The following is a 25,610-nucleotide window of genomic DNA, read 5'->3' on the forward strand; positions in this document are numbered from 1 at the left end:
TGTCAGTTATTTAAAGGCCTACCATGTCCATGCATGTCATGTCCTCGACCTCGTTTAAGTGAATTCTTTCTTCACTTTCTGCAATTTCCCCTTTTCATTTGGGCTGTCAGCGAGGGGTTAATGCATGTCCTACATCCTCAATATCGCTGATTCATTTTTTAGAGCAGGTATCTCAGTTTGTGTCACAGTTATTTCATGCAATTGACTGCTTTTCATAATGAGACATTGGTCTATGACTTAGTCAGTGCTTTGAATATCAAATGCTGCTAATTCATGCTGTTTATAAAAACAAAGTTTTTGTCACGAAATTTGATCCCTTCAGCTAATACTGTGGCATAATTTCCGTCAACATGGAAATCAAAAAAATTCCACGTACATACATGTATGTGGGTATATGCATGTGCACGTGTTTCATTAACCACTGTTCGTGTAGATTATTCTGACGGGAAGCCAATACAGGAGTGGCACCAAACTCCAACACCTGCCACAAATGTTCTTATCTTGATGACGTGTGTGAGCAATTAGGTAACGCAACTGAATGCATACATACACCTAGCCTGTGCATGTACGATAGGCCTGCCCAGGATTGCAACAACTCTTTCAAAACGTGTATTCAGTCTGACCGCTGTCATGATGCAATTTGGCTAGTGTGCTAAAACACTGAGCATGGCAAAACTCCAGTACCTTTAAGTGTGAAACTGATTCGAAGCGAGCGGCCAAATAATCTGGAAAAGACCCCAGTAAACTTATTAAACCCGGTGCAAGCTCCAAAAGCTGAATCAAATGAGAGCCTGTCTCTCCCTTCAAATTGCAATAACCTCTGCCAGTGAGGGGAGGGGGGGGAAGGGGAAGAAACACAATCAATTGGTAAAGAGCGTGCACTGCACAGTGGGCAAACCTGGAAAAATAGGCCCGGGCCCAAACTCGCACGGTTGTTTGCTCTGAGAGTCGGCTGAGATGCACAAAGTGCTCCACACCCGCCAAACCAATTGAATGACTGCCATCTAGTGGATTTCCTGTGTCGTGGATGAGGGACGAGGGGAAAGACTGTACTAGCATGGTGGGTGAAATTGGCACAAGTATTGATAAAATATTGGCAAAAAGGGATTGGAACAGGCATGGAGCATTTTTCACAGAACCGCTGACAAGAACTGAATTTTTTTTTTATTAAACAGTTGGCCCCGCCATTCAGTAATCATGAGAAAGGACTCCACCTTTACAAGTGCTTCGTGTTCAAGTGGCAGGAGCTGTCTATTGAATTCTGACATCTCTGCCTGTGATGTCGTGTAAAAGAACATGTCATCATGATGAACATGTAACTGTATCAACGATACAAGTGTGATTCATTCAGTCAGCCAGTCATATGTGATGTACATGTACCATGTCAGATTCACCGTGATGCTGACATATGTCAGATTTGTTTCTCGGCTACACCGCAAAGCGTGCTCAGAGGTGTGTACGCACCCACAAGACTTGGAGCGGAAATTGCTGAAAACCACAAACACGGAGCAAAAAACTGACGAATAAAGAGTGCAGTTTATACTTACGTGTACCCGTACACTTGCCATTTTCTGATAGGATTTCTTGTCCGAGTATCATTTTGGTGCGGGATATTTTTCAGCGAATGGTTTCTGACAACATATATAGCTGTAGTCAGATGCTGCTCGTACGCAGTACAGTACATACATGTACATGTACCTTAAAAGTGACATGAAACACAATGATTATTTTTATGATTTTCCAAGCCCTGTACATTTAGTTTTCTGCTGATGAAAATTTCCATTCATGAGCCAAAGCATGATGTCATCTAGGCCAGGACAGTAGTGTCTCCATAACTCTGTGTACAAATATATATATATATCACTTTTCTATTATTTTTTAAGTACTGGCACATTTAAGTTCCACTTTTTACTTGTTTATTGTGTTATGCAACTGCTTTGGACAACAGAAATTTCTTCAAAACTTTGTCAGTAGGTAATTTTGAAGGACGATTTTTTTAAGGTACCTTTTCTTTGACAAGGACTGCCTTGTGTGACAAAGGCAAAAATACCACCCTCTGAAAGTACCGATGACAGGATTTTCTAAGAATGGAAAAACCACCACCTTCTTGTCGCTTCCTGTGAAAAGAAGCGTTTAGATCACGTGTCTCTGTTGTAACACACAACAGGAACGTGCATGAAAACAAGTCGAGCCCAGTCAAATATCCACCGTGTGTTTCCCATTACATGAGCACTGCAAACCGTCACTTGACACCATGTGGAGGCTATACACTTGTATACATGTGTGTACACGCACAACATGTACCGCTATAATGCAGTACACGTGTACTAACATATTCCCATTGGTGAAAACATTCTTGTACTCATATGTAAATGCAGTCGCAAAGAAATGTTGCGAATAAAATGAGATTGTGGGTTGATCATGTCACATATGGTATCTGAGATCCTCAGGTAAATTCAGAAGATGCTGTGAAATCATAGCTCTTTATACTTGAACACGTACAAAACATGTTTATAGTACACGTGTTTACACCTGTGTACATGTATACATGCATGTACCGGTACATGTAGCTTACATGTACATGTACATGAAATGTCACTGGATGAAATTTAACACGCCCACAAAGCCAGCAGTTTCGAATGACATGCCAGTCGGCATTGATCGGAAAGAAAACCCTTCAATCTCAATCGGAAATCCCGACGGCAACGGGCGTTACATAATCCCCGACAATTTATGCAGTGGCAGGCCCCTGCAAAAAAAAAAAATCTATGCCAGGGCCGTTCGCAGTGTTATGAAAAAAAAAAATTGTAGGTTGTAGGACAGACCTGGAAGACAAGTCCTTGATCAGACTGAGTCACTGCAGTTCTGCTCATCCCAGCTTCAACAGTGTATGGCTCGGAGCTATGCAGATGCTCTGGAATGGGCTGGTGTTCGCTGAAGCACGGCCTGATGCATCGCTTCAACCGACCGTGCCACATTTCACGTCCCGGTGCCGTTACACGGGGAGTGGTCTCAGTGCCCCTATTGCAGGCGGCTTGTTCATTGGGCTGTGAGGTTATGTGTTATTACGCCAGGCAGTGCCATTAAATGAAACATATACACTTTAACTCGGCCAAGTGTTTTCTGGAGAGGCTGGCCCACTATATATCTCTTGGCCATCACTGCGATTGCAGCCGCCTCATGACGCTGTCATTTTGGGGAGAGGCTTCAATCGAGGAGCAGTAATTGGTTAGGTTCTTGCTCTAGATCTCCAGATATCATACACAGTTACCATAAAAGGTCTCCTAGTGTGAATGGCAATAGAAACTGTTTGTCTATGAAAGAGTACCTATAGGCATGTACATTATACACATATTCAATGCAAACCTAAAACTGAATAGGTACCGGTATTGTACATGATATGTAGTACATGTACGTCACTGGTACTCTGTAAATGCAGGTCCTTTGTATGCACACTGTACATCTAGATGTACGCGCACACGTCCACCTCTGTTTTACTGCCAACCACATGTACATGTACCTGAATTTGTATGGGCAGCCAAAATTTGTAGATGAATCACCATAGTTGATGTGAGGTTTTCCCTTACGAAATACATCTGCCCCATTATTTTTCAAGAGGGCAAAATTTTACTCCTTACTCATTTACTCTCGTTAGTATTTATTACTTCCAGCGCCTTGATAGCTGTGTGTGATTTCATTTTTATCTTTGGCCTACTCCCTGTGGCCAACCACTGTGGCCTGCCACGGCAAGTAGGCCCAAAAATGTGACTGTGATGTTTAATGGATTTCAAATGAATCTATGGGACGCTCACAAACAAGGCAAGAGAACCGTGCATAATACACAACAGGAAACCCATTCTGAATATTGGATTCAATGACACACACCATCTTACCCACTTCCCCACAAAATGACCTCAAAAACTCGAATGATTTTAACAATGGATATATAGGGTAATATCTCAGCCCACAACTGTTTATGTCCCTTCCGATGGAATCTTGTTCCTAAATTGACTAGTGACAGGGCCCATGGCTACCATAAAACTATAGAAGTTGTAAAGTTGTGTGGAAACCTCACTGCTATCTTCAGACATTTAAGGAAACACTTTTTGCCTTCAAAGTTTTTATTACCTACACGTATGGGAGGTTAAACATTTTCGACTGTGGAAAAAACTTCCCCAACAGAATTTGGACTTTAAAGTAGATTTCAACTGTTTTTTGCTTAGTGTAATGGAGAAAGAAGAGCAGTAAAACAAGTGCTGGAGCAAAATTTGTCGAAATCGTTGAGATTTTAGGAATATTTTTTGTCTCCCCCAAGAAGTCGAGCCACTTTCATTTGACATCAACTACATGTCTATATGTACAATTGTTGATTCAAAGCACTGCACATGGCACAAAGCATAAAGACGCTACTGTCTGACCCTGTTCAAATGTTTGAAACTGGGTTTAGAATGATTTCCAAGAGAAAACTGCGAGCCATCAACGCTCGCTCTGTGTGCACTTGTGACAACTATACGAGTGAACCGTACACGGATGCTTACCTGGAAAATAGCGACCGTACCTGCGTTGGGGCAGCCAGCATGTGCACCGACAGGTGCAGTCCTCAAACGCCTGCTCCAAGAGAACGTCCACCACATTTTTAACATTTCCGTCCCGCATGCTTAACAGGCAAGTCATCTCACCCCGAGTATCCACACGTTAAAGAAACAAAAGCTACCATCCGTGTAGCAAATCACAGTTTACAAGTCTTCGCAGAAGGCACGCTTAGGGAGAAAATGACTGGTGAATCGACAAAGGCTCTCAAACTACAATCAAGTACAGTCCCTGTACCGCAATTGCCATATATAGAGGAGTACATGCACAGGAAGCCTGGCTCCTGTCGCTGCCGAACTGATGGAAAACTAGAACAGAAATGACAGCGTGTCAGTTCCGTTTGCTCGTTGGGATGATGAAGTCACAAGAACATACCACTGTGGCACCACTTCCCGGTGCATTGTTCATTATTACTGCTTTTTTTTTCCCTCCACTGATCAATATACTTTCCAGCCTTGACATTGCCATATAAACCCCACAATCAAGGACCTCACTGCTGACTACATCATCGTCTACCGGTCACACATGGTGAAAATGTCAGCGTTGCCCCGGCAACGCTTTCCGAAACAAATTTTTCCAACTCTTTCCAGAGTAACTGCTCACTGTATATAGCTTATGGGTTTGGCTTTTTTTTTTCCCTTTGAATTTGAGTTTGACGTCAACTGGTTGTCAAGTCCACAGAAGCGTGACCCGCTCCTGTTATGAAGGCCAACGTGTAACAGAATGAAGTGTTGGGTCATCTATCTCGCTTAAGCACACAGGCAGGTAATACAGTCACACATGACTGACCACCAAACAAAAGGACAAAACCTTCTTTCAAAACCCATGTGTAAAAGGCCAATCGGTGTTCAAAGTATGCAGGCCAAAAATGTGCAGGCGTGGCATACATAGTGTTGACCTCTGCACAAAAGAAGTCCACATAATGTAGGGTATGATGGCGTTTGGTGAAAATACACATGTCTTTCACTGAAATTTCAATTATTGTACATTTGTATTTGTATTTTGTATTGTACATTGACCAACCCAATTTCCAGGACCGCGGTCCCAACAAGATTTTAGTTACAACCCAACTGGCAGAACCAATCATCTCACAAAGGGATGAGTGGGGAAAAACAGACAGACAATGGAGGGGAAATTTATATGACAGTTTTTGTCTAGAAGCGTGACAATTGTTTTCTTATCAGATCACTGTTCATAAATCTTTCATTATCTAAGGTGCGTATTATATTCAAAATTTTTCTTGATATTTCCAAATTCATCAAAATGAAATTTACATATAGGGGCACGTGGAACTGAAATGTACATGTATATTTTACATTCCTTGTTGGAATGGGTTTGATCTGCGATTGGACAACATCAGACGCAATGGAACTCGACGATACCGGTATGCCCAAGTTGTGTCAACAGCGATCTCCGATCTGGACACAAAATGCCCCCCCCCAAAAATGCACTGGTACAAACAGAAAATAAACGCAGTGCCTGGAGTACGACCCGAGGGTCAGTGAGGGTATACTCTCGCTAGAGCGGGAGTATACTCCTGTACCCCAGTGTAATGCGCACGTATCCTACTCGTGTTAACAGGAGTAACCGCGTGAATGCACCCCTAAGTTAATCGAAAGTGGGACAGGCAAGAACGCCCTCTTGTGAGAAGCAACTAACAAGCAGAACTCCAATTCCACTGTAAGTACATGTACATACATGTACCTTGGACTATGACTATCTACAGTAGCACGATACATGTAAATCTCGACACACTCTCTTGGACCACAGTTGGGTACTCTACACCCAGCACCACTCCAAAACAAACTCCTGCCTATCATCACGCGGAAAAGTGACATTTCCACTGCCGGAAACTAACGAGCTTAAACATTTTCAAAAAAGTGCGGGCAACCTCTGCGGCCGACAATTTTTACGGAACCCTCTGTGAGGGGCAACTGGGTGTGAACTACAAGCCGGTGAGCGGTGCAGTCAGATGTCTTTCAAAAGGTCTTGGGTCGGTCTGTCGGTCGGGACTTGTTATCGCTTTCCCACCCGGATTCTCTAGCTTTGTCGAGAGGTGCAGGGTTTTAGGTGCAAGTAACCAAAAACCTGTAGCTGATTTCTCTTCCTTGTCAGAGACTTCCTTGAAGAAAAGATAAACACTGTCTGTCCATGATAAGTGTAACAAATGCAAATACACATTGACTAAGGCTTGTGAAAGAGGATAAAATAACATATGTGTACGTTCTACTAACAATTTTCAAATACGCTTCAACAAGACCTGTTGTCAATTTTGTCTTTCCGTTGGTTCAAAACTTCAACATATCAATGCAATAGATGAGGGCCTTGGCTCTGTGCAGTCTCGACTGCATGGTTTTCAATTCGTTATTAAACTCCACAGCAGCTCTGATCTGACACAATGATTGTCCTTCACATGATATTGCAGTCAGAAATGGCTGACGTCCCTAATAAATTGGAAGTTTGGGGCATTATTTATCACTTGCAGACACGCAAGTTTTTCAAAATAACTACTACGCACCGACCAAACCCTGATGGCGCCGCAAAAGTACATGCACATTCTGAAGGACGTGTATATATTGGTGAGCCGAAATTTAATGTCAAGCTGAGCGTGTTGTCACACTATGCTGGAATTTCTGGATCACCAAATCCCTTTCCGCAAATTACTGTCACACCAAATCCATAAATAACCCAGTCCAAAAGACTTCTTTAGAAACTCTTTCTACTAGGGTGGGGGTGGGGAGGCCCAAGGAATCTTCACTAAGGGACATCAGAGGTTCAGAAATCTTTTAATTGATGACAATGTCTAGCCTCTAGCTGGTAGAGTGTTGAATTATTTGGCTACATGTCACGTCTGCTGTAACATCCCCAACTGATTTTCGTTGTTTGATGCTAACATGTAGGAATTTCAATGAACTCCGGTTGGTTCGTGTTTGCGTTCATGCGGTATGCTGCTTCTCAGCAGGACGGTGCATGTCTTCTCGGTGTAGCCATTTTGCCTTGCTTTATGCTGCACCATGCCATGCAGTATGCTGCACTGGGCCAACTGCAACTCTGTCTTTTTCAGCATGACGTCACCAAGTTGGATCTGACCCATTTGCACACGGAATGCTACCGGTAGCTGGCTGCGGCCTCGTCACCATGCTTAGGAAACTCACTCAGGGAACATGGAAGTTTTGTTTCAAAAGAATGCATACTGCAACTCATTTCTGCTCATCTCAAACTAATAAACCCCAAATTTATGGAAAGCGATACTTTCCATCATCTACACATAAATTTTAACAATGAACGAGTAAACCTTTCCCTGACTTCCTGGAATTTAAGTTGTGAAGCAACCAGAAGTTTCTGCAGTCCAACGAAGTGTACGGCCGATTCATTTTCAGAGACATGCGGCCCCGTCGTTTATGTTAAGAAACAGAGACTAGACGGTACAGTGTACATATACATGTGGAAGAGTCTGGCCCATGGTAGATTTGCGATACACTGCAGTAAATCAACGGCTCATTTATTCTTATGGACATCAAGTCTAACACTACATGATGTGAGACAGTAGAGATTTGCTGGCACACTCCCTGAATACGACTACGTGTAGATTTAAAGTAATGCAAAACCCTGAGGTTTTATGTCACATGTTTGTTTGGCTTTGTTTTATGTGGGTATTGGGATGCATGTGTGCCATCATCCAACATGTTTATCAAGCTTGTGTTAAGTCTATTGTTTAGAAGCTTAATTTAAAGGGATAAACGTGAGATAGTAAATAAAATAAAGTAAACTAGAACACATTTTGTAGACAACACGTATCACAGTGAGCATTATTCCCAGCGAAGTTTAACAGCAAATATGTGCTTAATGCGCTCACAATTCCATTTTCAACGTGTACTCAGTCAAATTTAGACACATTCCATGAAGGAAGAGGTACATGTACATATGTGCCTTGCCTTCTCAGACGTTCAGCCACATTGTTGTCGCCTACGGGTCATGAATTATTCTCTGTCGAGCACGTAGTGCACGAGTTCCAGACGTTATGAGTGAAGTCGGGCATGCTGGGGAGGTGGGCTTTGACAAACACAGCCGATGCTGCAGAGCTACTGGGAGTAAGCAACGCCTTGCCCAGTTCTCCGAGGTCCAAGCTGGCGACACGTTGTGGACAGTTTCCAGGTGCAATTTCGTCTTAATCCCTCAATTAATTTTTCAGACCGGAGGGCCCTTACGGTCATGCTGGATGCAATTTTTTGCCCCACACAGCCTGAAGTGATCAGTATTGTCAAAGTACAAAATTAATGGAATTAGTCATTGCTGCCTCTCAAAATGGCCTGCTGTTGTAAGATTCTGTGGTTTTTGACCACTGAAGTGGGGGAAAAAAGATCACAATTCTTTTGCATTTTCACACGCTACCATCACATTATTCCTGTAATGTTTGACGGGGATATACATAAATAGACAACTGAACTGAAAATGTTCTCTGTTTATTTTGTCTGGTTATTTGTTCATGCCGCTACATGTGTATTTCTGTGCTGAACTACGGTATGCTGGCTCAACCGGCAAAATTAGACATGACAAATTCTATCGACAATGTCACATGTGTCAGTTCCAAACATAAAATGAATTTAGCCTGTGCTGGGTTTTGCACACTGTTCTTAAATTCTGCAGCGAAAGTGGTTTACAGGACGGAGCTTCTATTCCAAGATCAGCAGCAAGCATTAATGTGGTCAATATACAAGTACCATCCGATCTGGAACAGGAGAAGGGCTGATCCAGTACCAATTTTTTTTGGGGGGGGAAAGGAATTTTTTCATCACCCCTTTTTACGGCTTTTTTGAAGGGTGAGGCTGCATTCTGGGGCTTTTTACATACTTTTGGAAGGGAGGCAAATGAAATTAGACCCCGTCCAAAAAATAGGGTTACCTCATTATTTAAAAAAAACAATTAGGGAGTTCTTTTTTTTCATGGGCGGGTGGAGGAAAGGGGGACATGGTCCCGTTGTTTCCTTCCCTTGAAACAGGACACGTGATGATATGTGGGGGGGGGATCTTTGGCTTTGAACCTGAAATAATCAAGGGTTTCCAGAGATGGAGATCAGACACTTTTGGAGTGGAAAATCAATGGATTTACTCAAGCATATCTACATTTGTACATGTACATGTAGGTGTGGCTTCTTTCTGAAATTCTACAGGTGCCAAGCTCAGAACTGAATTAAAGAGTGCCTCTAAGGAAAACATGTTTTCTCTGATTTTTATCTCAGGTTCAAATAAATATGGAAGCATCCAAATTGAACAGTGACATTTGTCTTCAGAGCTCAACTATAACACGCTAAAGGTTTTTTTTTTCTGTTCATGCCAAGATGCGAATTCTGCCTGTAGTTTGCATCATTCGGAGGAAACAGAGAAAACTTCGTTTGGCATGCACAAGGGTTGATCTACTGGGAACACAGAGCGAGGGTTCCCCTCGGTTTCTGTTTTCTCCAAATGAGGCAATCTACATTCAGAATTCGCATCTTGGCATGAACAGAAAAAAAGCCCTTTTAAGCTTGTTATAGTTGAGCTCTGAAGACAAGCGACACTGCGTTCGACTTGGATGCTTCCCTATTTATTTGAACAGATACAAATCAGGCAAAACAAGTTTTCCTAAGGGGTGCTCTTTAAGCACAGAAAAGATTTGCTCAGCAAGAACAGATTACCAGCAGAAATGTCATGCGATGTGTACCACCACTAACTGGTGCCCCTCCCCCCATACATGCATTGACACAGAGCAGACATTCTCTCAGCAACATCTTCCATGAGCTATGGTCTAGGGGTATTGCATCTGCCTTTTTTAATATTCCCGTGAGTACACTATTCATGTGAACCTGTTCACGTGAATTCAGGATGGTAATGGTACATGTGTACATGTACTGTACGTTCATGTACATGTACATCTGGCATGGATACAGAAGGGGGTAGGAGTCGAAACCACCTCCCCTGCTCTAAGAGCCCTAAAAAAAAAATTAAAAAGGGGAAAATAATGAAAAGTAACTACAGTAAGTACACTCACACCACTGTGAACAACATAAGTCACGCATAATGTTTCGTCATTTCCACTTGTCCACAAAAATGAGACATTTAAAAAAACTCCGGCCTGACCCCTCCTCTCCCCTGGAAAAGTTCCTGGGTCTACCCCTTGTTCGTCCACGCATTGACCGAAGAATATGTGTACAATATATTGACATGTACATGTCAGTTTGTCATAAAATTTCCAAGTATTTCTCCCGTGCTCGGTTGTCATTAATCAAGGCCTCTTTGCCGAGCCTCCCTGCTGAACCCTGCATTCTCCTGCGGCCCCCCCCCGACCTGAGAAAAAAAAAATCCTGATAAAGTACGCGCACGGGCAGAGCACTGCAACCGAGTCGGTAACGTGATCCCGCCAGATCAATACGGGGGACTCGGGAGTGTGTGCGCAGCGACAGGAAACCCTATTTCATTTTCAGGCGAGATAGAGGCATGTCGGCAAATTTGAACAAGTCCCGTTCGGCCGGCTGCTTAGGCGTGTACATTTTGGGACGGAATCACGGGTATTGAGGAAACAAATACTGTGATTTATTGGGTGGAATCTGGTGCTCGTATCGTTGGTGAGCACGGATATGTACACAGTGTTTGGCAGGTTCAGGTACTATGTGTACGTGGGAAAATCGCGGCCATGTTTTCACCTCAGGCGTCTGTCTTTGTTTTTTTGTCAGGACGGTGAGGTGGCTGCACTGTGTTCACATGTAGTTGTCAGAGAAGATGGTGCTGGTGATATTTTAGACAGCAACTGTTCACCACATCTGTGGAATACATGTACACGTGCGTGGTACCACACACAGTAGAGCTGTAAGGAGAGAGTTGTGACAAGTTCTGAGTAGGAGCCATGTTGGCTCCAAAGTCCACCATGGACTCTGGTCCCAATGCACATCCATGTAGCATGCTTGCACATTATTTCCACACAAAAAGAATGGTAGTCCAACTTTGATCAGTCATTCCTCATTTTCCGATCAATTAATGCACCCTGCGTGCAACAACCCATGGATTTGGAAACAAAATGGTGCCAAACACATCGACCTCATATCCCAACTCTCTCTCTGAGTACTTACAATGTATATACATGTACAGAGAGTGAAAGCTGAAGTGCAGTAAAGGGCCACCAAATAATATATTTGATATCTCAATTTTTCAATCAAAATTTTTTTTAAAACATTCACAATTTAGATATACACAGACCGAACAATCACAACCCATGAGGTGAAGACTGTGGGACGAGCATTTTCTAACTTTCAATAAAATGACCACTAGTGACCACTAGAGTGCACGACATATAAAGCTCAAGGGTCAGTCGTCCAACCGATCATATTTGGTTGAATCTGGCTGAAGCATTAGGTGTGATTAGGGAGATACAGCAACTTATAGCTGATGAGAAACACAAAGAAGATACAGGAGGGCCGCAATTGCAGCACCGGCTGATATAATGAAAATCGTCAATGACCCGCTGCGCAGCTTGTACAATGTACATGAACAAGCGATGCGTGGGTGGATTCTAAAATGCCTGCTTCGTTACATTCTCTCACGTTATCTCATTCATTAAATGAAATAAATGTAATGTAACGTAGGAAGGACCTTGTAAAAAATTCTTTCAGAGAAAGATTGTGGTCACCCTCAGAGCTCAAGGACTTGCAGCTCGAATGTTAATTGGTCTGGGAGGGAAGGAGGAAGAAGGCGCGGTGTGCGGTGGGAGGGGGAGTTGACGGAGGGAAGGAAGACGTGTGGGCAGGAGGTGGGTGGAGCAACCGTGACTCGGTTCCTCAGGGTTCTCCTCAACCATTTTTTTCTAAATGACTGAGCTGCTGGTTCTTGGGAGGAACTGCTTTCACAAAATCCTACCCTGGGCTGGGGGGGGGAATATTTTTTACTCTGACCCCCTGCATCCTCCACTCAAATTTGGCCCCGTCCTAGGAATTAACACCAGCTCAGCGTAACAACCAGACAACAGCACTCTACATATGATTCCCTGAATACCACTCTTTCAAGCCCACACATGCGATGTAGACATACATAAATGTACATGAACAATTGCACTGATCCAAACCATTAATCGTACATAAACCACATCATGGTGAGACCCCAACTGAACTGAACGAGCTCTCCTTTGAGTCACGAGGGTTTCAGGCAAACACACATCCCCCGCAATCCTGACAAGTTCGTCGTCCTCCCCTCCCCCCCCGTTCTTTTTCTCTCTCCATCCTTCTCTGTCAAGAGACTGTACATGTATCGCTCTCCCCCTGGGGGATGGGGGAGGGAGAGGAGGAGGTCCCTGCGATGTGTGTGGCATACCCCGCTCCACATCTGACTCAGATGGCCTTCGGGGTGGGGTTACGCTGGATCAGTCCTGGATGCAATGCACCGAACTGCGGGCAGCGGAAATGGCCGGTTGAAGCAAGGAGGTGTCGCTGAGAAATTCATGGATGGGCACATGATGCGGCGCATTGGAGAGGGCAAACCAGAAAAATAGGCATGAACTGCATGCAACGCGTGGTTAAACACGCCTCATCCAAGACAGCAGCAACAGCCAGGCTTTCTAAGAAGCAAGTCTCAACAAAAGTACAGGCTGAGGGCAACCAAGATAGGAAAGAGGTGGCCAAAAACAGCACAACTCGGCATGAATGCTGTACATGGATGAAAAATGCTTGGTTAGAGACATTGGAATGTCCCAAAACACAACCTACAACTTCATGTGTGAAAGCGAACTAGAAAATAGAATAAGGTACATGTACATGTACATGTAATACCAAGAGTTACAATGGTTTTGTGTCAACAAATATTCCAACTGTGCCCCAAAACATGCTACATCCATGACCATGAACAAGCTCAGAGCGTACGCATGACTGTGCCGTGCAAAGCCATGTACATGTACGACTCTATAATTACATGGAAGAGACGGTCAAGGGGAGTATGACAGACTCTTACAAATGACTAACAGGCCCAAAAGACTGCTGTTAGTCATAGATAGTACCAATCACTTTCATAGTGCCTAGGCAAGAGTTAGAAACCCTCCTGGAAAAACGTTCAGTGTCTAAATTTGATATTGATTTTGATTGTTGGATTCGTGAAGCTACAATGCTGAGCGTATTCCAGTTGTAAACCACTGAAGGCACTGCTTGTGGATTAACTTCCTTCAAACAACCCTACAGTCACAAGGGTTAGCTGGAATTTATGGAAACATCAAAGTGGCATTTCAGGCAATGCAACAGTTACTGAGAATTTATCATTCGAAGAAATGTTTATGACAATCGTATATCTCATCCCAAAGCTGGTGTGAACTCTTGAGAAATGAATCACAGTACCAAGCAAAGAGGAATCTGCTCACGGAAGGACGACCGACATCTCAGTTCAATTATTTTATAATATTACTCTTGGGAGTAATTTTATTCTTCCCCTTACACACACTGTATGCCCAATTCAGACAGTAATCCCATGAGGAAATCAATCCAGGAACACTGTAGCTGGCTGAGAAAACAGTGAGATAAATACAGACCTACACTTACAGTCATAAGCTGTCACAAGTCCGGTGCAGGAAGGTTCTCTGATGGACCTGTGCTTAAAACATGTTATGGGGGAGGGGGTGCAGTCCACTATCAAGTGAGAATTTCTGGCCAGCTCATCAGCATTTAAAGTGCCCCCACAGTATCTTTTGAGAAAGGAGATTATTTGACCCCCAATATGGTGAGATTGTGTACATCATTGCTAGGATCAACTCCCTGGGTCTTTGAGTTTTCATATGAAAGCAGAATGGCTAAAAAATGCGGTTGAAAAACGGTCCTACATTGTTAGTGCCCAAGAAAGCTGAGGGTTGCCACTTGAAAAATGGCTGCAAACAAACTTCGGAAAAATCCCTTTTTTGGGAGGTGATTTTGTTTTGTGGGAATAATTAAAAATGTAATTGGTTAACAAACAAAAAAAATTGAAAAGAAATTGAAAGATTAGGGACCAGGCAATAATTTAATTTGTGTTTCAGAAATCTCAGGGATGTTTGTATTAAAGCATGTCACTGGGCACTAAAGAGAGCTGATTTTACACTGTTTTCAACGGGGCTTGAATTAGTGGACTGTACTCATCAGTGTGACGTTCCCTGATCACAAGTTACAGCTCCCTGTGGGATTGCATCACAAAAATCAGGTGCACCAGTCTGCATTTTGAACACAACATATCGGCTGTAGCCAACGTGGACCAGTGAAAAAGCTACGGTATCAGCTACTGTAGTGATACTAAGCAAAAAAAAAAACCTAGTTTGAAGAACATCAGACAGGACTTTGGATAGTGACAGAAGTTGACTAAATCACTTCAAGATTTCCGTCCCTGCGGTGCAACAGGTCAGCAGAAGGTGATCGGGCTTGACAGCTCAGGAAAAGAGACATTAATGTGGTTGCAGCTTGGTGCAAAAATGACTCACATCATCTGCCTGCTGTACATGTGCAATTATACCTCTTCTAACCCTTCCCTTAGCTCTACAGGAGGAAACAGGTACATGGACATACAGAGGCACGCAAGGAGAAGAAACAGGCTCCAGTACTGTGGGAAAGGAAACAGGAAAGGTCACCTAATCTCGATCCAAACTGTCCCTTCAGGAAGTTCAAAGTACCATACATGCATTAAAGGGGATGGAGAAATTCGGAGTACAACAACGTTGCTTTCAAACTGAGAATTTATGGTGTAAATTATTACTTATTGCATGTACGTTCTCTGAACATTCCTCCTGTGGCTCCGTCCCCTCTTCCATCATCTATACACGTGCAGGTACTTGTCGGTCATTCAGTTATGGTTTACACGGTGTGGAACATCATCCGTGTGTTTACTGTTTGTTTGACACAACCAGTGGAAGCCAGCCAAGAACTGGGACAAGGACAGCCACACTTGTTCAGGAAATGAGGGGATCGGGTCACGCCATCTGTGGACGTACCTAAAGACGCGACACTACAGGTGCTTGGGTGTGGGATCATCTATAACTAAATACATGTACATGTACATGTACTTGCCAAGCATGGGGGAGGGGCTGGCCCCAGACGATACGGAAGAAGATGGGAAAATGCTACCGTTTCAACCTACTCGTGTACATGGCTGCATGAAAATCTTTTATGACCACTTTCAGCATACATGTACATGTAGTATTACATCACGGTTGGGGTGTGTAAGTCGACTGGGACATCGGCTTACCATGTGCCCCACCTGAATTTAATTCTTAAATGTAATTTTACAGGAAAGTTGGTGTTTGGACGTCAACCAAAAAAGTCCAATAGGATTACGGCTTAAAGAGTTAGAAATCGAAACTACTACTTTCACGTCCTCTACCGATATGTAGACGGAAGACACATCTATCAAGACACTGATAAGGGAAAGGCATAAACAGTAAAAATATACAGGGTGCAATTAGAATAGGGCCGAGTCAATTCGAAGGATTCGCTATTCTAACATTTGACCTTCAATTCGGAATATTCAATTCAGAATTCTGAATATTTGGTCGTACCAACCAGCAGAATGTTGAGGAATAAACCATATACAAAGTCAGTTGCAATAACCCTCACAATTGTACATTATTATCAATATAATAGCTTTTCACTTCTGCAAGTATCTCCAGCCATGATTTAGCAAGATTTAAGAGACGAACAATAATTCTTTTCCTGTTGAAAATGTATATTCCTTTTAAATTTTTTTGATGAATAATGTACTTTTCAAATCATTATGAGGTTTTTGTCGCTTTTCATTTAAATTTACTTGGAATTTACTTGCAATTTTTCTCGTTTGAAACAAACGAAAATTCTCCCTTTTCAATTTTCATTAATTTTGCATTCAACTATTCAAGTCGAAAAATAATATTTGAGTATTCAATGATCGACTGAATATTCGGTTATTCGGCACGCCCTTAAGTTAGCAGTGTACGAAGTGTGCAAGTTTTACATTTAAGCCCCCACTTCTGAAACACAAGGGCTGGATGAACTTTTCCAGATTTCAATAGGCAGACGTTCATTTCTCCCTTGAGGGAGCATGAACCAGAAATCAGCGCAACTAACATCGCTGACTCTACGAGCAGTACAACAGCTAAGGAAGGAAAAAAAAAAAAAAAATGAATCTGCAGTAAGTTCCCCTTCCCTCCTTTTCTCTGGATTCACCTCGCTGAGAAAAATCAATAGATGAATCATCTCGTCATATTCTCATCATGTTTTATCTTCGGCGTTCAGCCTCGGTCAAGGTGCTTTGGGTCTTGCAAACGGTGACTTTAAATACAAAAGACATGCAACGCAATTATGATGTGCAGGTGCCCGATTGTAACATCAAGAAACTGGCTGACACTGTTTGGGGCGAGATTATGGATTTCGCAGCACCAGCTTCAGCAGTCAATGGGAAATACCTAGAGGGACTTGTAAATATCTGGACGACCAAAATGACCACGTGTTGCTGTCATTCCTAAAATTCTGCAATTCGTTGACAGTGCGTCTTGGCAAGGAGGTACATGTATGTACACGTACATGTACACACGTATATGCCACTTTGACTTTGGTTTCTTTCAGTAAAAAAATACATTACATTTTACAAGATTTTCCTAATGATGAATTTCAATTTTCAAGAGGTACAGTTTGATTTTCAAAGGCATGTGTCATGATGTACTCCCCCTGTAGGGAAACACTCGCCTGAAAAAGTCAAAGTGGAATTCTTTCCACGTGAAAATCTGGGAGATTTAACCCCTGTGCTGTCACAAACGCCGGGTGCGTACATGTACATGGCGTATATGCGATACAGTACACTAAAACAGTTTGATGGAGTTCCTTAAGAAGCCTAATTACACCATACACATGCATAGCCTTGAGCTCGGGGGCGCAGCAGATAGCACCTGTGCGCATCCAATTAAGAGTTCGCTGGCATTACAAGCCTGCCAAGGGTAACGCATAATATGCATTCTAACACCCTGGGAAAGTTTTTGCCCGGGAGCTCTCTTACTCTACAACTGTTTGGCAAGCTGAACAACACCTTCTTTTGTATTATGCAAAAGCATGTACATGTAAGTGACAGTTGCTGGGGTGTACCATCCCCCATCCATCAACGTCCTACAAAACAAAGCACTGACGTTTGTTGAATGTGGGTTTTTATAGGAATAAGGATCACATGTATATCAATTTCACAACCTAAGGTAAACCTGCTGTGTGTAAAATGTTTGATGGTCAACTCTTGGAAACTGCCCCAGACGAATGGATACTTTTCCTAAAAAATAGTTCATTCCAACACCAAGTACCGTCCACAGGTTAAATTTCCCTTCAAAGTAAAGTTCAAAGAACTTGTCAAGAAGGAAATACTTGGCTGTATTTATGCACTGCGGTATTGAAAGCTTACAGTATAAATGGATGATACACACAAGAGGATCAACATGTCCAACCAGATCTGTGTTTTTGAGAGTTATCTGTTTAGATTTGGGGGGGTGGGGTAGGACTGTGCAATCTGACACTCCATATTTCATTCATTTACAACCGAGGAGATAACATCCTGTTATGAAAGTCCACATTGCGACACAATTTAAACCTGAGCCAAAAACACACCCTGCAAGGCACTGGAGAGTCCACTCCAACTTCTGTGGAGGAAGGCCGTGCAAGTTCAGGGGAAAAACGAATGAACTGGCCTTTACTGGTACAAACAGCTGTCAAATACTTGGGTAGTGTACATGTGCCGCACATGTACATGACTTACTGTGAAATGCAACAAATGTACTGCATGTCAACCAGCTGTCACGACTTCCGTAGAGCTTCAGATCACCATTATATAATGACCAGAAGAAAAAAATTGGATCATACATCATTTAATACACACGCTACTGCACTGTCACTTCCTGTTATGACATTCCTGCGACAAGCCCATTAAAACTCATTATATCCAAACCCTGCTTGCCAAGAAAACCAAGAAACACAAAAGATTTCAAGGGATTCGGGTCACGTTTCTGGAAAGTCACAAGACTGTTCAATTTTGTCACCACAGACTGAGACTGGTCTTCGTGTGTCAAGGGTTACGGTACATGTGAACTTACATATACCGGTACAAGTTGCTGGGACGAGTCAAATAACTCACTCTACCACAAATTTTGCTAGCAAAGGGAATAAGGAAGGACAAAAGATTTCAAGAGATCCAGGACATATTTCAGAAAGTCACAAGGCTATTTTGTCATGAGAGATTGAGGGTGGTCTTCATAAAGCAAGGGTTATGGTACACGTGAGCTTACAGGTACAATCTACCGCTATCACTGCGCACAGTATCTTTATGCAATGTGAGCTGTTTTTTTTTCTGAAGGCAAATGCTCTCTCCAATCTCATCTACAGGAAATGAATGGCAGGTAGTGAGAAGGACATCGCAGTCAAAGGAAACTGACCCACCCGTGAAATGCCAATCAAATCAAGTGTAGCCATACAATTCGAGAGCATGCTAGTGTGTGCTTCTATGACTGTAGACAAACACACTTCTAATGAGGGTTTTCCCTGAGATCCTGATATGTGTGAGGTGGTCAAACAAATTTTTTTTTAAAAATGCCACGGCCTTAGCCTAAAACAAAAGCGAGTGTTTCCAAAAAGGCCTAAAATCAATTCTGTACAGTCTAATAATGCATTAACCGTACTAAGAATTTCCCCTCTAAAATAAATCTTTTGGATTCTGTGTCCCTCTTTACCATTCTGAAGAATTGAAAACTGATCTATTTCAAAACATATGTATCTAACTTATTTTGCTTTTTCCTTCCTGCTTTGTCTATTGTAAATGTGAGGTGGTAAAACTCAACAGGAAAGCCTGAAGTGGTCACTAAACTCAGCGAGGGGGTCCGCCTCACAGTTGAATAGGGCAGGGAAGTACTGCTTCTGACTGTTAAATTAAGAACAACATTTCCCTCCCTCCTGCTTCATTGTTACCTGCTCAATAACAGTCTGACATCGCTGTGTGAAAAACCAATCAGGCTGTAGGGTAGGGCATTTTTGTTGGGTTGAGTTTAAAAACGATCTGCATATCGACTTTTATGGTGAGGATTGACTCTGGCTCTGCTTTTGGATGCACTGGAATTATCCGGCAATTTTTCAAGAGAATGTCATCGTTTTAAGGATTTGTTAGAAGTATGAAATCGACCTCCATCTTGGTGAAGATCTGTCTTGAAGTTCCAAAAGGTCTGGATTTCAATCCTAATAAACCTACCAGTACATAAGCACTGAATGTTGATCAAAAAGAGAGTATTTCCTGCTGAACACTATTGAATCTTTGGCTTCATTAGTGGTTCTAAGATTCAGTAGGTAATAATACGGAGGAAGGACACACAGGTACATGTAGCATGTCTTTACCGCTGACTGAAAAAAAGTGCACAGTCATGTACACTTCACCAACTGCTTACTGACACACATTCATTCTGCATTTGTCCTTGATTGGATGACTCTCCATGGAGGGCCTACTTGGGCATGAGGCTAGAATTTTACTAATGACGGAGGACAACAACCCTCTGTGAAGGTACCTGACTTGGGCACGAGCCTTTTTCCGTGACGCCTGCACGAATTTGGAGGCCAGAATTTGGAGGCCAGTCGCTGATTTTGAAGCCGATTCAGATTCCGCCTGGGAAGTTGGCAGGGTCTCGGCTGTGCATACAGGCTCCACCGGCTGGGAGTCCTCTACTTCAAATACAAGTACAGGTACAGCCTACAGAATGGCATGACCACATAACGCATGCTACAATATATGCATGGCTCCCACAGTGCACACAACATTAGAATAATGCATGCGCATTACGATCATGAGGTGAGAGTTTTCATGAACTAGCAGAGGAAAGTTACTTGGATGGTCAAGGCAACCGAGGCTCATGTAAAATGTCATCGGTGACTTGATCTGTTTTCTCATTCTTTTAAGCTTCAGTACACACACCTCCTATCACGAGTTGTTCTAACTGGAAATTAATTGGAATCGCTGTGTCCGCAGCTCCAAGCGCGCACGTTAGACAATGGTCCGCAAGCCCTCCTGGCAATTCCATTACAAAAATGAGCAAACAATTTCAATACGGATTCAATTTCAAACCAGCTGAATGCCAAGACTAAAATGAGTTTCCTGCGAGCCTTGAAATCATGAAAGAGAAGGGTTTTTTCTTTCTTTACTCGTGGAAAAAAATGAATTGTGGACTAACATCGCTGATTCTTCATCAGCAGTGATTAGCCAGCGAGGCTCCAAGGAATGCAGCAGGCCATTTCGATTCAATTTAGGGACGGATGGGTGCAGGCAAGTGTGCACATGTGTTAGTGGTGTGGGAGACGGGCAGAGATGCAGCGATGCCACGCAAAGGTCAACATCGCCGAGCTCGTATCATTCCTGCTGCTCCTACTGTGCACATCCAACCCTTGCCTTGCCTTGCTTCTTTAACACAGCTGGGTTCCCAGGACCAAAATGGATTGCCAGGGGAATGCTTCACGTTTCCAGGAAAGGTTAGATTTAGGGCGTGCTTGAAATACATTCCTCTGTTCAAAAATAAACATCCATCATCTGCCTGTCACTGTGTACATTTCAATGAACATTCGTTTAGAAAAATCCCAAACTACAAATTTCCCACAACAAATGCTAGCTACATGTATGTTCCAGCTCTTTATGGGCAACTTAATTTTATCAACCCTATCACTTATGCACCATTCGCATGAGTTTGGTGAATGCAAGATTCACTCACAGCCATGGTATAGAAACATGGACAAAAACATCATAAAGCATTCTTCAGATTACAGGCTGCGGATGCGTTGCCTAATTGAAAATTTCCATATTCATGAGCAACTCTGTCATACTGACACGTCATTCCAGGGCACAAAATATCAGTGTTTTCCATGTACATGATTCATGTACAGATAACTGATGGATTTCCAGGTAAATTTCCTTTTTTTTTCCAAATCATTACTGTGTCAGCACATACATGTACATACATGTAGCAAAACACCGAAAGGAATCCCTTTCCTAGAAATATTTTCAATACGCAAATTTTGGAGCTCACCATTTCAACAGAAAAATCATCGCAACAGAACAGTGTCTACCCTGAATGATGTCACAGCAACGGCATCCTGAGCTAGCCGGATATTAAGAAAGCCTCCACTCCCTTACTAAAGAGGGATAGTTGGACTTTTAAATTTTTTGGTGAGTAATACTTAACCAATATTAATGAATTTTTAATGATTGTCATCGCTGGACACCTATGGAAAGCAGTGCTTTGACGCTGACTGGTCTCCCCCAGGTAAAGAGGAAATAAAGTCAAAACAAAATAAAATGTACACATATGGCGTACATGTACCTCATCAGACGTTCCTGCACTGAACATGAAGCAAGGGAACAATGAAAACAATGAAATCTAGAACCCTCAAACCAGTTTCTCATGGACCCCCAAAAAAAAACAAATCTGGAATTTAAATCAACTTTCAATTTACAGCTTCCTTCAAAGTCGGCAAATTAAGGCAGCCTTTTTCCTGATTTCTAAAAAAACAAAAGAAGATGGGCATACCCTGTTTTTAAAACCTGTACAGCTGGTCGGTAAAAACAGGACTTTAAATCGCTCTTAAAGTGCACCAGAATGCACCAGAGGAAAAAAAGTTGTTGCAAATTGGTGCATTTAGCAGTCAACACAAATCTTGCGATCCAGTGCATTTTTCAGTGTACCTACAGGTACCTAGACTGACAAATATTAGTTCACTGCACAATGCACCAAAATGCACTGGTGCATACCGGTGTATTTTGCAGGGTCCCATTTGGGGTCTGGTGCATCCTGGTGCATTTAGCAGTCTCCCTGGCAAATACCTGGTGGGGGTTAGGGTTAACACAATGTACATGTATGTGTGACTATTGTGTGCCGGAGGGGGGTACTTTGAAGAATAAAAGCAGAAGACACATTCAAAAAGTTTTCTGCAAAAATAATTTTCTTTTTGCTGAATAAGTCCATCTACCATAGTAAACTGAGATAACAGAATTTCAGAGAAATCCTGTCGTTTCTTTTACATACTGTACAAAGGCATTTCCTGATGTCGGAACACACAATTCCAATGTGAATGTTTGAAAAAAGACTTACATGTATCTCTATATCAGAATGACAACACACTTTTTAACACAACGCAGGTTCTACACAGAAGACCCCGTCACACCAAAATGTGTCCACTCTTTTTACTTGTAATGTCTGCTGACTGATCACATACCACATATTAGTGTCCATTATGAAAGAGCAAACACCGTCAGGAATCTGAAGTACAAGTGCACAAGATGTCCCAATGCACACAAGAACAATCTCTCTGGGAGTAATTGCACACTATCTCACCATTCTAAAAAACGACCCCTGGGATGACTGGTTACGTTGGTACAAGGTCAAAATCCCTTGAGAAGAGTGTGACACTTTGACCTGTACCTGGCTATAAGGTTGATCATACGGGGTGGTGGGGTATTCTGTAATTGAGCTTCTCTGTATTCCATTGCCAAATACTGTCCCATCTCTTGTTAAACACTTGACAATCCCTCACCAAATAGGTTTACTATCAATTATCTTGCCAACTGCTGTCTAGCATGTCTAGTGTCCATTCTCAGCTAAGTCCATTTTTTTCCAACTGTCTATCCTCTTGCCAAACACTGTCTCTTCTCTTAAAATAGTGTCCAATGCTTTGTCAAGAGTCTGCTCTTTTCCAAATGCTGTCCAATTTCAATCATGTCTATTCTCTGACTAAAGTGGCGAAGTGTTCATCTCTCCCAATACCCTTGAAGTAGGCCTGCTTGCGTGGGAATGTATTTTTTAACTTAATTTTTCAAAAAGTTAATTGAAACATTTGTACACAAACTTGACAGCTTTACAGGAAACGCACAAAAGACCGACTGCACCCACGTGACTTATAGTGGCTATTTAATATCAACAAACATGGTGTCCACCAAAAGCGAAGTGTTTCAAATTCGTAAGTAGCAGCTATCAAAAATAAAGCCGACAGAAGATACTGTACTCAGACTACTGGTTTGCTGGGTATTATACCGTAAATATGCTTTATTGTTTGTGAATAAAACTCAAAGCACACATTGCTATGAGGTTGACACCCATTGCAGGTCACGTGATTTAGTGGACACAATCGGTCTAAAGGAAACATGCTGGGACACAGTCACTATTTGGCAAGTTCCTGAGGGTACTGAGATGTCCCAGAAGCACGCCCACATCTGAAAAAATGGTAGACAGATACAAGACATAGTTCGCACAGGGCAACTTTCGGTATTACACTTCGAACAAAATCTTCATTTTTCTAGCATGTAATTTTTCTATACATGTAATTGACTGTGATCAAAGGTATCACTTCAATGGGTTCAATCGCCATCTTTAGATTGGAGTGCAATGTTTTCGCAGACAATGATGGCTCAATTGCAAAATACCCCGCCACCCCCGCATGATCAACCTCATAGCCAGGTACAGGTCAAAGTGTCACACTCTTCTCAAGGGATTATCACCTTGTACCCACGTAACCAGTCATTCCAGGGGGTCATTTTTTAGAGTGGCAGGGGAATCTGCAATTACTCCATGAATCTTATGTCATTGGCAAGGCATCCATTTCACACCAACATGCTTGATTGGTTTGGTGCATAGAGTTGAATATATTTTCAACAGCAAAAAGCAAACCATTTATGATCACTAAACACTTCACACAGCTCCGTTCTAAATTTATTAGAAAAGTTCTGTACATGTACTGAGAGCAATACCTTTCCTTAACCACTTGCTGTCAGGGAACCCCATTTCAAGCAACATGGGTTTATACGCAGAGCCGGGGTGCCCAAAATAGGACAAAAACCAGTACACGGAATAAAAGACCTGCTGCTGGGAATTACCATCACTTTTTGGCTTGCATTTTTCAAAGGTAATCCATAACTGTTTTGGGCACAGCGCACACGTGGATTAGCACAGTGGACAAAAGTGCTCCAGGGTCCCATTGATGAACAACACAGCACCGTTGCATTCTAATCCAGCCGCGTTTGAAATGACGCCACTCGCATTTCCTTGGGACAAACCAAATTACACAACACCTCACAATTCTGGGCTCTCCTTCCAGGGTGGCAGGCCTGGCCGAAATACTCAGGAGTCAATGAATTTTGCCTGCCAGCTTAGAGTAGCCACCAAACAGTCAATTGTGTGGGTGTAAATGTCCATTAATTGAATTATGAATTTTTGAAGAATTTTGAAAACTGAAAATCTTGAAAATCTCCTGTATTTGTGCACTGCATTTTTAAAAGCACCCGGCAGCAAGTGGTTAAGAAATTCAACAGCGTAACCTAGGCCTAGGGCTATACTTCATACAGGGAGACTGTAAAACATGCAAAAATTTGTTTTTAAAAAATTCCTCTGATTAACTGCCAGGTTCTCTGAAAGCATCTAGAATGAAAAACAGAAACACGTGGCTTAACAAACAACAGTAAACAAATGTGTTGTAAGTGTTAATTACCTTTGACATCAGGTGGAACCCGGTGGTCGACTCCCCGTCTACCGTCTCCGTGGCCATGCTGCCTGGAAGGTTTGCTACCCCCAGGACCCCGTCCGCTGGCCGAGTGGCGCCTGCCGCTGGAGGAGTGAGGGGCAGCAGGGGCCTGACTTACGGGCGCCGATTCCTTCGCTGCCTGGTCGCCCTTGCCATGTTGCTGGCCCATGTTGTTACTGCATGGCGGTGAGGAAGTCTTCGCGCGAAGTCGATCTCATTCGATGCCGCCTGCGCGCGGTGGTCGTAGGCCTAACGGTACCCCTACCGAGTTTTCTCCCTCGAATATATCCCAAATCAAACGTAAAGGGACCCTCAGCTCACCCGTCCGTTGACAGGACGTCGCAGCTACGGAGTACAATCCAGTCTGATCACATTTCATGCCGTGGCTACAATAATTTAGACGAGAATTTGGGGCGCAAGGAAACGATGATTCCCAACATCAACACATCAGGAAGTGTCAGCCATCTTCCATGTCTTTCAAGCTGTTGGTGCCCATCGTCAATCACGT

The 25,610-nt window shown here is 42.7% G+C and overlaps 1 protein-coding gene across 4 annotated transcripts in view; it reads right to left on the reverse strand.

The window, feature by feature from the left end:
* Positions 1–25,610, reverse strand: part of LOC110987669 (uncharacterized) — a 63,816-nt gene extending 38,206 nt beyond the window's left edge. Inside the window, exon 1 of one of the 4 annotated variants that reach the window (XM_087143170.1) lies at positions 25,070–25,610. In XM_087143170.1, the coding sequence (XP_086999296.1) occupies positions 25,070–25,271 (202 nt within the window). In that variant the 5' untranslated portion in view covers positions 25,272–25,610. Of the gene's footprint in view, positions 1–4,538; positions 5,006–25,069 lie in introns of those variants that run through there. The other 3 variants (XM_022250600.2, XM_087143171.1, XM_022250602.2) reach the window with 3 other exon arrangements.

The sequence above is a fragment of the Acanthaster planci genome, linkage group LG11 (assembly GCF_054643075.1).
Source record: "Acanthaster planci isolate LZ-2023a linkage group LG11, COTS_SCS, whole genome shotgun sequence".
NCBI classification, from domain to species: domain Eukaryota; kingdom Metazoa; phylum Echinodermata; class Asteroidea; order Valvatida; family Acanthasteridae; genus Acanthaster; species Acanthaster planci.